Source organism: Lepidothrix coronata, unplaced genomic scaffold, assembly GCF_001604755.1.
Source record: "Lepidothrix coronata isolate B3197 unplaced genomic scaffold, Lepidothrix_coronata-1.0 Scaffold28, whole genome shotgun sequence".
NCBI lineage: Eukaryota > Metazoa > Chordata > Aves > Passeriformes > Pipridae > Lepidothrix > Lepidothrix coronata.
This window is the reverse complement of record NW_016690208.1, coordinates 4,612,141-4,626,038: the sequence shown is the minus strand read 5'-3', so window position 1 is coordinate 4,626,038 and position 13,898 is coordinate 4,612,141. Positions and strand designations below refer to the sequence as shown.

At 57.1% G+C, this 13,898-nt stretch overlaps 1 protein-coding gene across 1 annotated transcript in view; it reads right to left on the bottom strand.

Annotated features, from left to right (window-relative positions):
- The window catches only part of NOTCH1 (notch 1), a 45,674-nt gene that overhangs the window by 23,030 nt on the left and 8,746 nt on the right, over positions 1–13,898 (bottom strand). Inside the window, exons 3-4 of the mRNA XM_017810373.1 lie at positions 1,448–1,710; positions 762–1,100 (exon numbers count right to left, since the gene is read on the bottom strand). Of these exons, the coding sequence (XP_017665862.1) occupies positions 762–1,100; positions 1,448–1,710 (602 nt within the window). The remainder of the gene's footprint in view (positions 1–761; positions 1,101–1,447; positions 1,711–13,898) is intronic.

Genomic DNA, 13,898 nt, shown 5'->3' with positions numbered 1-13,898 from the left:
CACTTGCCCTGGCAAACACAGCCTGGTGTGGGCTGAAACTCCACTGTTTCATTTCTCCAGCTGACCCAGGGATGGGAGGAGCGTGGGGTTGCTCAGCTCCTTCCGCTCCCTGCCCCGACTGCGCTGCAAACCACTGTCTGAGGGCAGAAGTGAAAGGGCTTGCTGGGGTCAGGGGCCCTTTCACAGCTGCTGTTCTTTCCTCCGACTTGAAGGGTGCCAAGCTCCTTTCCAGGGTACCACCACCCCTTCCAGGGTGTTGAGCTCCCAGGACAGCCCCATTCGGCCCCCCCACAAGAGCCCTTCATGCCAGAGGCTGTAATCCTGCTGGGCTGCTCTGGCACTTGCCAGAGGGAGCAGCAGCGAGCACGGAGAGGGTCTTCCTTCCCCAACTCCATTTGCACTCGGAAACTTTCCAAAATAGCTATTCCGGGCTAATTATTCCACTCTGGAAGTGGATTAAGCTAAAGCGGAAAAAGGCACTCTTATTCTGGAATATGAGCATCCGCACAGGGGCCTCTGCTCAAATAGTTGCTTTGGAAGAGCTATTTTGGTGAAGCACCAAGCATAAAAAGCCCCCAGATGACCTCTCCTCCTCGGGCATTGCTGCCCAGCGTCTTCCCAAAGGCACGTGGCACAACGAGTTTTGTCCCTCCCAGGGTCATAACTCATGGGAAGATTGGGCACTGCTTGTTTAAGGCGGACAGAGGAGCTGCAAGAGGGTCCCCAAGCCCTTTCCTCCCCCCATGGGAGGCAGTCCCTACCTGGCAGGCAGGTGCAGTCGTAGGTGGTGTCCCCGATCTGGCGGCAGGTGCCCCCGTTCTGGCAGGGCGAGGGGTTGCAGGGCACGTAGAGGTGCTCGCAGTTCTGCCCGGTGTACGCCGGCTTGCAGGAGCACTGGTAGGTGCCCACCTCGTTGGTGCAGCTGCCCCCGTTCTTGCAGACGGGCGGGGAGATGTTGCACTCGTTGACGTCCTGCTTGCAGTTGGCGCCGTGGAAGCCGGCGGTGCAGCGGCAGATGTAGTGGGCTTCGAAGGGCACGCACTGGCCTCCGTTGGCGCAGGGGTTGGAGGCGCAGGGGTCGGCCTGCTGGCAGGTTTTGCCTGGGGAGGGCAGGGAGGGAGGATGAGGATGCAAGTTGCAGCTCAGGGTCTGTGTGGCAGCGACCTGCACCGGGTTGCAGACCGGATCTGGGACTGGTTGTAACTAATCCCCCTCACCTCAGCCCCCCCTTAACACTGTGCAGGAGGGTGACAGCTCCCCCAGCCTGGACCCTCCTAAACTCCAACCTGAGTTTGCAGACCACCCTCCCTATCTCTCCCCCAGAACTGAAGGAAGCCAAAACCACAGGCATCTCTCCATCCACGGGGCTATTCCAGGAGCAGCCCCTACCACAGGCCGTCCCTCTGCCCCCAGCCGTGTCCCCACACCACAGAGTGACTGCCCTCACCTGACCACCCGGGCGGGCAGCGGCACTTGTACTCGGTGAGTGTCAGCAGGTCGCAGGTGCCCCCGTTCCGGCAGGGGTTGCTGAGGCAGACGTTGTCTCGGGGCGTCAGGCACAGCTCGTCGGTGAAGCCCAGGCGGCAGGCGCAGGTGTAATCCACGGTGCTGCCGCGCACCACCGCGGTGCAGGTGCCGGCGTTCTTGCAGGGGGAGCTCAGGCAGGGGTTGGGCAGCTGGCACCGCTCGCCCACGTAGGCACCGCTACACCTGGCAGGGGCGAGATACGCCGTCAGCGGGATCGCCCCGAGGGGATGGGGGGGCATCCGCGCGAGGCCCAGCGACCGGTCCAACCCCACCCCGCATCCCGGCACACCAGGCTTGGCGGTGGCGGGGCTCTGCCCTGGCTGCTCTGGGCTGGGAAGAGGAAGATGAAAGAGGTGCTGGCAACGAAGGCGTCCCCCATCGAGGGGCCTGCGCCGACTTGCACAACCGCAGCCGCGGCGCTGACGTCCCGCACCTCATGGCAGGGAGAGTTCTGCCTCCCCTCTCCTCGCTGAAGAGGAAGCTGAGGCACAAGGGACACATGGTGGAACCAGGAGGAGCATCCCCACACCTGCAACCACAGACCCCCACAGAGAGATGAATCCATGGGGCCAGGCAGCAAGGGGACATCCCTGCACCCATTTTTATCCTCCCTCCATCCTAAATCACTCAAACGTGATCAAAAAGGGACTCAGCATTGGCTGGCAACAGGTGGGACATGATTCTGCTCCTCACAACCAGCTGAGAGCTTCCCCAAAGCCAAATCCCGCGTTAGGAGGGATGAGCTGCCCTGGCTGCTGCGTCCCTCTGTGTGGGGGCCCTGAGACAAGACCCCCCGATGACACCACCAGCTCCACCATCTGTCACTGTTGGCCAACAGGGCTGCAGCAACTGCCTGGTGCAGGACTGAGCCTGGCAACAGGGACATGCCCCAAGGGCAAATCCCACCAGCCATCCCCATGGGGCTGGCAGGACCACACAGAGAGGGGAAGGTGTCCCTTGGGAAAGGGAAGATGGAGCAAAGCTGTACACCTGACATCGAAAGATCCCAGGAACGAGACAAAAACCCACCCACACAGCACCTCTTGTATCACATCTGCAACACACTGATGCTACCACACGTTTTGTCCCCAGCCAGCCCTGCTCACTTTACACTGCTTCCAAAGGGGATGTTCTGCCCTGGCTGGGCTGTGCCAGGCAGCTGTGGCAAGTACTGCATGGGAGGAACTGTCCCACACCACGATGGCAATGCCACCACAGCAGCACAGGGCACACCAGGCTCAGCTCATGCTCTGCTAGCAGAGGCTTTGAGAGCAGAAATAAATCTGGGATCCCGCATGCATGGCCACGAGGCATGGGTAAGGTAACCCCTGCTGGAGGTGATGGGTAGGGAAGGTGACAGCACCTGGGCACTGGGGGACTGTGGTCCCCGCTGTGCTTTGGTGGGCTGGGGCTCAGGGCACCACGTGCTCACACCTGTTGCCATCAGAGCTGGTGGGATGTTGCATTCCTGGGCACAGCATTGACCTGCAACCCCCCAAAACACGAATGTGGGGCTCCTCCAGTGAAGCACAGCCAGCAAACCCCCACCCTCAGGCGCCCCAGCCCGGAGCCACCACTCTTTGCCGCGCTGTGCCGGCGGCACGACCACGTTTTGGCCCCCGCTCCCCCTCTCTTCTTCCCTACTTCCCCCCCCCCTTTTTTTTTTTTTTTTTTTTTTTTTTTTTTTAACCCAATTCTGATTTCATTGTTGGGGATTGTGTGAGAATTTGTCAGGATTCGGAGACATTTTGAGTTAATGAGACGGCATTATCCAGGCCAAATGAAAAAGAAAATGTGTATAATAATAAATCAGGGCATCTGCTCGGCACACAAAGGGCGGCGGGGAGCAGGTGTGCATCCTAATGAGGCAGAGCAGCTGCCGGCGCCCGCGGACGATGCCCGGCTCGCCGGCGGCTCCGAGCCCGGGGCGCCTCGACCGCGGGGCGACGGCGCTTCTGGGTGGCTGAGCCACGGCCCCGAGCGGGGGAATGCGGAGGTTGGGGCCGTGGCTGCCTGAGAGGGCTCTTTGTGCGGGGCCCGGGCGAGCGGCACAGGCACGACGCCGGCAAACCGCTCGGGTGTGCAGTCATCTGTTAAAATCTCCGCTCCCCCCCCCCCCCCCCCCCCCCCCCCCACACACGCTTTTTTTCTTAAAACAATCCTCCGGGCTCTCTCGCGGCGGCTGGCGGACAAGGGGAGCGTCACGGGATTCTCCAACGGGAGAAAAAGGCGGAAAAAAAAAAAAATTCTCTCTTAGTCAAAAAAAAAAAGAAAAAAAAAGATTGGATGCTGGACAAAGAGCTGCGATGGCAGCGCGGGAACGGCCACGGTGGTGCCGCCGTGGGCAGCCGGGAGTGGGAGACGATGCTCGGGGACCAGGAGGTGATGCTCTGCATCCCGGTACAAGGCAGGCGGCCAGCAGGGCTATCTCTGGGATTGGGGTTCCTGCGCCGCGAGGTCAGGGAGAGGGGCACGCAGCCCAACACCTCCCACCCAATTAGTTTTCGGACCGTTTCCAATTTCAGCGCAGGCGAGCGGGTGGTTTGAGCTCAGGGATGGGACGTCGGAGCAGAGCCCAGCCCAAATTTGGGCATGGCTATTAGCCAGGAGGTTAATTAGCGATTGGAGGAAGAATTCTGAGGGGCAGGGAAGTCCCTGCCTGAAGGCACAGGGGGGTTGGGGTCACTGGCAGTGCCTGGGCTGGGGACTAACCCATGCCTGGCTGGGCTGCCCAGGTGCTTTCCAGGCTTTTGCTTCAGGAAACCCCTCAAGATGCATGGAGTTGGTAGATTATTTTTAAATTAATTTCTATTTGTTTGCCTTAAGAGCTGATTTATGGCCGCAATCAGCTCCAGAAGTGAGGAGGGTGCGGCAGACGGCAGGGAAGGGTTCGACATGGAAGGGCTGAGCTGAGCGATGGGCACACATGGACCAAGGAGGACCAGGGCATGCTCATGCTCCACATTCCTCCTCCCAGAAAAGGAGGTATTTCCAGCAACTCTTCAGAAAACAAGCAATACAGCACGGGCACCCTTAAAATCCAGCAGTCACTGCTATAACCCACGGGGGAGTTGGCATCGCGCAGTGAGACCTTCTGGGGATGCCTGGTGATTCCTGAATCACAGTTTCAGCCTCACATACCCACTGCACACACCAGCCCCCAGCTCAGGGAGCCCTCTCAAATCCTTCCACATTTCTAAGTCATCTCAGTTTCTTTTCCAAGGCAGCGCCCAGGACATCCTCCTCCCTCACACTTCCACACTGCTGCCGCATCATCTGTAGATGTTCCTGCACAGACCAATGCTATTCCTGCAACAGCAAGTCTGAGATGAGGCAGGGAAGAGCACATTCCTGGCTGTGGACAAAGCCACAGGATGAATTGCACCGTTCCCTTCCCTCACAAGTCCCGGAGCTCACTCACAGACAGAGACTCTGGAGCTGCTCTGGAGCTGCATTTCAAAGCCCAGCGAGCACAGCGGCTTTAGAGAGTCCTGGCTGCAGAGGGAAGCCTGGAGACAAGTCTCGCATGCAAAGCAAGAGATCAAAAACCAGGTGAAGAATCAGGACAGTCCAAGACATAGTTATTTTTCAACTTTCCCAGGTCTGGAAAGGCCGGATTCAGCAGAGTCAGGTTCAGCTCCCAGCTGTGCTGCAACCTCATCATGCGTCCACCTACTCCAGGGACTAAAAACCTCTCCTAAAGCTCAGCCCAGGGAGCTTAGCTTTATTTTCTGTAAAAAAAACACACCGGGGGGGTGGTGTCAGGGCTTCCAGCTGAGCAGACATGGAGGATGAGAGGTCCCCGCGGGCTCAGCCAGGTGAACATCACCCTGTGGTTTTTCCTTTGGCATTTCCCAAGCAAGGGTTACCCAAACCAAACCCCAAGCAGCTTATGGAGATTAGCATACGAGACATTAAAGCTATGCTTTAATTATAAATATATGTGTTGGCAGAGGACAGGGCGGGTGCTCCAGGATCAAAACAGCTCAGAAGGGCCATTAGAAAGTAGCTTTGAGGCGGAGAAATGTGGCCAAGCTCCCCGGGGTCCTGAGGAGCTTCTGAGAAACCCCCAGAGAGGCCAGTGTGGTCACAGTCCCAGCTCCATGTGTGACGTACACCCTGTTCCCAAACCAGGCAGGAATGGCTAAAAATACCGGTGTCTCTCCCTCCCCCGAGCGCAGCTGAGAACCGTTTCCGTTGACTCATTAACCTGCTGAAGAGGCATCAAACACTCCAGCCGGGACCCACCCCGACAGAGGGTGACGGAATCCCGATCCCAGGGATGGCCAAGCCCTGCTCCAACACGTGACGATCCCTCTCCCAGCACCATTTCAGCACATGGAGCAAGTCATGGCAGACTGACTCACAACCCTACACTTCTGGGGTGTTTTCCACCAAGGGACAAGCACTAGACAGGACAGGGGACAGCAGTTGGTCCCCATCCCTGTGGATAGGATGTTGCACGTGGTCCTTGCAGGGGTGAACACACTGATTTAAAACCCCCAAAAGTCTGGGGCTGCCGTCCATCCTGGTGGCTTTTTGTTTCAGGGCAGGTCAGGCAGAGGCTGGGGGCTGGATTCCCACAGCTCTGGGCTGGGATGTGTCTTCCCCCTCCACGCTGGCCCAGAGTGAGCACCCGTGTGAGGGGGAGGCGCATTAATAATGCACCGCGCTGCCGACCCATAAATCTCCAGCATGATTCATGGCCAGTGTGAAGGGTGATGGAGAAGGCCTTGTCCAAGGTCAGACAGCAAGTCCCAGGGGACAGCCTGGGAACGGGAACAGCGGCCCCAAATTCCCACCCTGCTCCCAGCACCGAGCCCAGGCCAAATCTGGGTCTGCTCAGCACGAGCACGTGCATTTGTTGTGTCTGCTGCACATCCTTAAGGAGTTACAACCAGTGGTCCAACGCTGCAGCTATTCCAGCAGGGCTCCAGGAGAGCTCGGCAGATCGGATAATCAAAAGCATGAATGAGTTGTGGGGGTGTATTAGAACCTGTGAGCTCTCCTCCCAAGCCACTGTCCCAGCTCTGCTCTACCTGTCTGCTTGCCTGGCTGTGGTGACTCCCAGCATGCCCTCATCCCACTGCGGTGCTGGCAGAGCTGGGGTGCCCATCCCAGTCCCCCCATCCCATGGCTGTCGTGCTGGGCTCTCCCTGTGTGTGGCTCCACGCTCCACCAGCCCTTTGTTCGCTCCGTTCGCTCGCGGCGCACGAGGCTTTTCCTCCAACCCACCAGCAACAGGTTTTGTCCCTCCGCAGCAATGCGGGCACTGAAAGCATCCCGAGGCAGATGTTTCTGCGACCTCTGACCCAAGACTAATGTTTTCCTTTCTGTGCTAAGCTGCCATCTGCCACGGCCGGCACAGATGACACCCAGGCGCTCCCGCAGCCCACCCCGCCCCGGCCCGGCTCCCGCATGGCGGCACGGGGGCTTTGTTCAAATTTGGGATGTGTCAGCCCTGCACAAGCACAGCCCGGGGGCTGGGGAGTGTTTCGGAGGTGCTGGGTGCACAGGGGATGCCCTGGATGTGGGGGCTCAGCCTGCACCACCCGGCAGCTCACACCACCCACTGCTCTCCTATCCCGTCCCAGCGCGTCCTCCCAAGGGACCCTGAGATGGTGGCAGGGCTGGAGGTAAAACCCACCTCAGGCTTACAGTGTACAAAATAAGCCATCAAGCAAAATGGAAACCAGGTGTAAGCTGGAGCACGGCCACTGGATATGCAAGAGCTGTCTCCTACCCCAATCCCATCAGGGGCCAGCCCCACATTGTGGGAGGGGCTAGTGGGGAGCCCCATTCCAGCCCCTGGCCCCGCATCCAGGCTGCCTCTTATCTGCTCTGCTATCACATAACCTCTTCCTCACCCTCATCTGCTGGAAGCATAAACGGCCGTGGTTGTTTTCCCCAAAGTATGAGCAGCGTGGGAAAGCTGAGCAGGGGAGGCTCGGGTCTTTCCTCAAGCCCCATTTTAGGGGTACTTGAGACTAATGGGGCAGCAGCACACCCAGGTGGTGGGTGTGGGGTCTCCCACCATGAGGGGCAGCCCCCACCCTGACAGGCTGGGTTGGGGGGATCTCTACTCCATGATCTCTGCTCCATGGTACCTGTGGCTTGGAACAGCACCTCAGATGAGTCACTAGTCCCTGTGAGAGTCACCCCGGTCCAGAGAAGGTTCAGGAACCGTGACCGTGACCTTGCATGGTGCAGAGGGTCCCCACCAAGGGACCATCACACCCCCAGAACCCTCTGCACCAACAAATGCATGGCATGACCAGCAGACGCCTGCGCCAGCGTGGTCTGGAGCCAGCGGAGTGAATCAAGTGGCCAAACATGATCAGGACACTCAGATTTCTCATGTTTGCTGGCAACTGAAGGAAGGAGAAACAACCCGCAGGAGAGTCTCCCTTAGCTGCATGACAGCCCACAGCCCCTGCAGGCTGCTCCCAGCTGCAGAGCAGTGACACAACCCGACCCCACTGTCCCCAAACCTCTCGGGGTAACCGTCATCCTCGGGCTGACAGGGAACCACAACTGCCTGCTCCACACCTTCCCCTGCACCCCAGCAGCTGCAGACCCTGGGTGATAGGGAAGCCTGCTTTCCATCAGCCAGCCACACACAGGAGTCACCTTTCCAGTTGCGCCAGTGGCTTCCTGCCGGGCACAGCCTGGAAGCAACAGCCCAGCTTTCTCCTGAAGTTACACCCTTCCCCGTAAGACACGTTTGCTCACTGCCAGCCCAGGGATCCCTGATCTGCCCTGGCTCCAATCCAAGCAGAGAAAGGGCCAGTGCTTGGGGATACGTCTCCATGTCCCCGAGAGAACAGACATGCTTCTTACTCCATCTTATTCCATTCATTCTTATTCCACTGCCTCCCCAAGAACCCCTCCCAGGCTGCACGGAGCAACAGGTCTGTACTCCTGTCTAGAGGAGGGCTTCCCAGCGGCATCAGCCTGCCTTAGAAACACCCTGCTGAGCACAGGAGCACACTCTGGAGCCAGGGAAAGGTCTGGAAAATCGTCCTGCTGGAAAAGCAGAGCTCAGCACCCTGCTCTCTGCTCCCACCTCTCACTCAACTCCTGGCCTGGCACCGCCACTCTGCTCAAGTGGCATGATACACGTGGAGCCAGCAGAAGGAAATGGGAGCAGGGAGACAAGGAACATTTTGGACTCTGCCCTGACCTCCCTGGGACATGTGGGGCTGTGGATGCTCCCTCTGCCCTGGCAGGCAGGGGCTGGGGGCTGCTCGAGCCCCCTCCAGCAGCAGGCACGGCCGGGCTCACCGCGCCTCACCTGCAGCTTCGCTCTGTGGTTTCTGGCACACGAGGCCGTTAAGAAACCAAAGGCTTTGCCACAGCTCCCAGGAGAGCCAAGGCATGAAGGCAGAGCTGCCCAGCTCCCCTCACCCATGTGGGGCACCCCGACTGGGTGATGCACCCCAAAGCTGCCCCGGCGCCGGCACAGCCCCACAGAAACCTCCAGCAGCCACAACGCAGCTCCCAGCACCAAAACCCAGCACGAGACCAAACTGGCGGTTTTTTAAGAAGTCCCATCCAGGCCCTGCTTTATTAAACACTCTGGGACACCAGCCTGGGAAAAAAGCAGAGTTTCACACAGGGAGGTGGTTGGCAAAGCAGCAGGTTACTCCAAGTGACATCAGGTTAATAAAGCAGGAGCAGATCTCCACTCTTGTTTAATTAAAAAAGCAAACTGCAATCCCAAGTCTTTGATGTGTTTTTTTTTCCTTGTTCCATTTCATTTTTGACCTAGCCCAAGCCATCTAATTGAGATTTTAAGATCCAGACTTTCATCTGGAGAGAAACTAAAGGAATTCCCAAACCTGGATATGCTCATGGACAGGAGTGGGGAAAAACATGCTACAGCTCAGTTCCTCCTACGAGCTTGAAGGGAGAGGGAAAAAAATGGCTTTGTTTCTTAAGCAGACATTAGTCAGGATAGTTTGGGAATCAAAGTTCCCATTGTAATGAAAAACAATATAATCCCATTACTAAGCAGAGTGGCCAGGCTATTCACCGGGTGGTAACTGGCTACCTGGGAAGGAGCTGCCTTTCAATGGAGCTTCATTCACAATAAACATGAAAGATGTCGAAGGAAGAGCCCAAGACAAAACTCGCCCTCATTCCCACCCTCAACAATGGCTGCTATGAAATATTTGTTTTCCCCAGTTGATGTTTTTTATATCCTCTCCCGGTGTAAAGCTGCACGGCCCCATTGTTTGCGGGAGCTCGGCTCACTCGGCTCACTCCGCTCATCCCGGCCCCTGCTCCTTCTCTTGGAGGAGCCCATTTATGGGGCCACCATGAAGGATGTGCTTCCAGCAGAGGATCCCCAGGGAACACAGCCCGGGCTGAGGCCAGCACATGATCCCACCACCCACCCATGGGACAGGGGTGGCTTTCCTGGGGCAGGTCCTCCAACAAGTGCCAACGGTGCCCAGTGTGCCCATCAAACACCAGTATGGCACCCAGCTCTTTTCCTCCTCTGTGGTGCTGCAGACACCTCTGGCATCTGAGAGCACTCCCTGCAACTGCTCCCAGCTCTGGTTTCTCATTTGTAAACTTTTCCCCCTTAAAAATGCTTAATTCTTTGAGCCAGCAGAAGGAAAAGTCAGAATTTGGGGGAGGTGAGGAATTTCCACCTCCCCAGGCTGCCCACCAGCCCAGTACTGCTGGTGCCCAAGGCCACTCTCCCTTCCCTATCCCTTTTGGGGTAAATGCCCATTTTTCCCTGCTTTGGACCCAGTGCTGTCCACACTTGCTGCCTGTGCAGGGTGAATTCACAGTGCTGTGCTCCCAGAGCTCTGGCACTGGTGTCACACCTCTCTAAGGAAATGATGAACTCTCTTTTTTTCCCCTTTCCCCCTCAAACCAAGTCTTGGTTAAACACCGCGCAGCCCGAGAGCCAAATATGGAAAACTCCCACGCGTGACCCCACCATCCCACTCTTCTAATCCTGAACATAAAACCTACGATTAGGATCTGAACAGCCACCAAAAGTTTAAACAAGCTAAATTTAGCTCCAATATTTATAAACAAAGAGGAGAGGGGGGTTTAGCAGAGCACACGGGTGCCCCTGTGGCACAAAGCCAACTGAAAGCCAGAGAAATTCCTGCCGGGGATGTTTCAGTGAGATGGGGAGTGGGCAAAGGTGGCAATGGCCAGACAGTGATGGATCCAGCTCCCCCACCAAGCTCATGGCCACAAAGCTGCTGGCTTCCCCTTGCAAGCAAAGCTCCCAAAAATTGTAACGAGCAACAAAACCCTTGCCCACTTGGAAACCATGTGCTGAGGGATGTAAAGCATCACCGGGCAGACGGGTATCAGCTCCCGGGATCTGTATCCTGGGATTTCTGTTGCTGCTGAGTTTAACCAAGGAAACGGCGAGGGAGGGAGGGAAGACTCTGCCTCCGACACCTTTTGCCGGCAGAAATCCCTGTGTCAACATGACGCCCTCGCCGAGGGAGCAGGGACAATGGTGGCGGCTCTGCCCTCCGGCCGCAGCCTGCATTCCTGCCCCCCTCCCCTGGAAACCCCCCTTTTGTGGGGAGCAGCAGGCCCTGTGAAAGGGCCGTCTGTCGCCCTGCCTTTTGACTTGGAGGTCTGTGTCTAACATTTTAATAGGGGCTGGGGGCCAGGGAGAGGCCCCCCCTCCTCCCGGGCTGCTCCCCTGCGGGGTCACTCTCCCAGCCCGCCCCAAATTCAGGCAGTGGGTGTGAGGGCGGGAACTGGGAGCTGATGGTGTGGTACATCCCACTGTGGATGGCCACATTCCTCCACCTGCTCAAGAGGAGCCATCCAATGGGTTAACCACCCATGAGTGCCCTTGGGAGGGTGTCCTTCCGATCCCCCGTGCAAGGATGCATTGGTGGGGTGGGAACACTGGGACATGAACTCCTCCATGGCTGCTCATCAACAGCAGAAAATTTCCATCTTAAAATAAACCACTGGACACTCACAAATGCTCAACCCCCAGGCAGTGATGCCAGCAGGGAGAGTGTGGTCCTGGGGTTCCATCACCCTGCTGACACCAGCTCTCTCAGCAAGGGGACATGGACAGAGCAGCTGACAAAGCCAAGTGCCCCAATGCCAAAGGCTCCTTTCTGTGCTTCTCTTGGGGACAGCTGTGGCAGACACAGGTAGTGCCACATCACAGCAGGAGCCACAGGGGAGGATGAGGAGGAATTGGCAGCTGGACGCAAGTCTCAGCCCTTGCAACAGCCAGGGACTGATCCTGCACAGCTCAGGAGGTCCAAGCAAACATGGCACTGCCAATCTCAGCTACACTGACTTCAGATCAAGCTCAAAGCAACAGGCTGCCCAGCCCGTGGGTGCCCCTCCAGCACCCAGCCCTCCCACCCCACCCCACCACCACCGGGCCACTTGCCTGCAGGGTGCCCCTTCTATTAAATAAGGGCAATGTTATAGCATCATTAAAACTTAATAAATCCATTTCCCATATAAATACCATTAAATTCAGATTTTGGGGAAGGGAATTAGGGTGAAAACTTGTTAAAAGAAAATGACTCCTGCGCAAATAAATTTTTGCAACTTGACTGAGCATGAAAGTTTCCCATTAAAATGCAGCTCGGCTCCCTTTGCTGGAAATGTGCAAGAGCCTAATAACCAGGGCCTAAACATTAACTGTTTAACTGGCTTTTCCAATATTAACTCCAGGCTGCCATGGGGGGAAGGGGAGGACGTGACGGGTGAAAGCTTAAAGCAGACATTAATTACTGCTGTGCCAGGGAGGCACACCCCGAGCGCGCACCGCTCACTTCTCACCACCACCCTGTCCCAGGGCACATGGGGGGAGGCTGGGGCTGTTCTGAGCAGGGCCAGGAGTTGGACTCAGTGATCCTTGTGGGTCCTTTCCAACTCGGGATGTTCTGTGATTCTATGATTCCCAACAGACACCAATGTTGGACGCGGCAGAAACCCCACTGCATGAAAAGCAGTGGGCACGATTGCTGGGTCATCAGCTGATGGTCCTTGTAGGTCCCTTCCAACTGTAAATATTCTATTTTGCGGGGCAGAGCTCCCCATATGGCCCAGCCAAACACCTCTCCCCCATCCCCAATGCCTCACACAGGCTTTACTCCTGTCTCTCTACACCAAGCACTGCATTTACCAATGGGAACCACCATCATCAGCAGGCTGCCCAGAGAAGCTGTGGCTGCCCCATCGCTGGAAGTGTCCAAGGCCAGGTTGGATGGGGCTTAGAGCAACCTGGCCTAGTGAAAAATGTCCCTGCCCATGGCAGGCAGTTGGAACAAGATGGTCTTTGAGGTCCCTTCCAATCCAAATCATTCCACAATTCTCACGTAATTCACCTCCCTGAACAGGATGCAGCTGGCAGGCTGTGCTGCTCCTTCTTGCACTGAGACAGGTTTTGATGTTCAGGTAACCAACTGCAAATGGCGGGAAACTGAGGCACTAAGCACACCTTTCTGGAGGTATGTGGGAACCCCAACCCCATCCCATAAGGCAGACCCCTGGCCATGGGGTACCTGCCAACATGAGGGGGTGAGGGGAGAGGACCTGACCCACAAGACAAGCACTAGAGCTGTAGACAGAGATGCTGCAATGGGTCTGGGTGCTGCCACACTCTGAGGAAGGCAGAGTCCACACATGGGTGTGCAGGTGTGAACAGGCACCTTCACCCCTGGCCAGATGGTCACCTGGAAGCAGCACTGAGCTGCTCCACCAGCAGGAGCCAGATGTTAAACACTGGGGTATTCCCAGCTGGGCATCTCTAACTGTCCTGGGGCTCTCCAGGCAGGCAGATGGGAGCTGCCATGGGGTTTGGTGTCACTGAGACCCAGCAGGTGCTGCCAAGACTTCCCAACATCGCACACAACAGATGTGCAAAGAGAGTTGTGATATAAAATCCAACTGGGGCTTCCAAAGCCCTTCAGCCCCCAAATCTGCGACCCTGATCGGACCCTGAGAATGCCAGAGGTGCAAAGGCACGGCCTGACCCTCACACCTCTCTGCTCCTGGCTGTCTCCACATCCAGATACCCAGGAATCAAGGATGCAACATTCCCCCTCAACACCAGAGCAGCATTTCTATGCTTATTCCAGATCTTTGGCTGACGCCAGTAGCTGCAGTTTTACTCCACACCAAAGTGCGAGCACAGCCCTGGGCTGGTGAGCACCTCGCAGAACACTGAGGGCTTACAGTCTCTGAGATGGGAGTAACACCAACCTGCTGCTGCCAGCACCTCTCCAGGCCAACCCCAAGGAGCCCAGCACTGCAGAATGGTGTCCTTCCAGGATAGATGGTCTGGGAAAGCTGGGATGCCTTCTCCCCGCAGCAAATCCGGGCTCTTAAGGGTACCATGCAGCAAG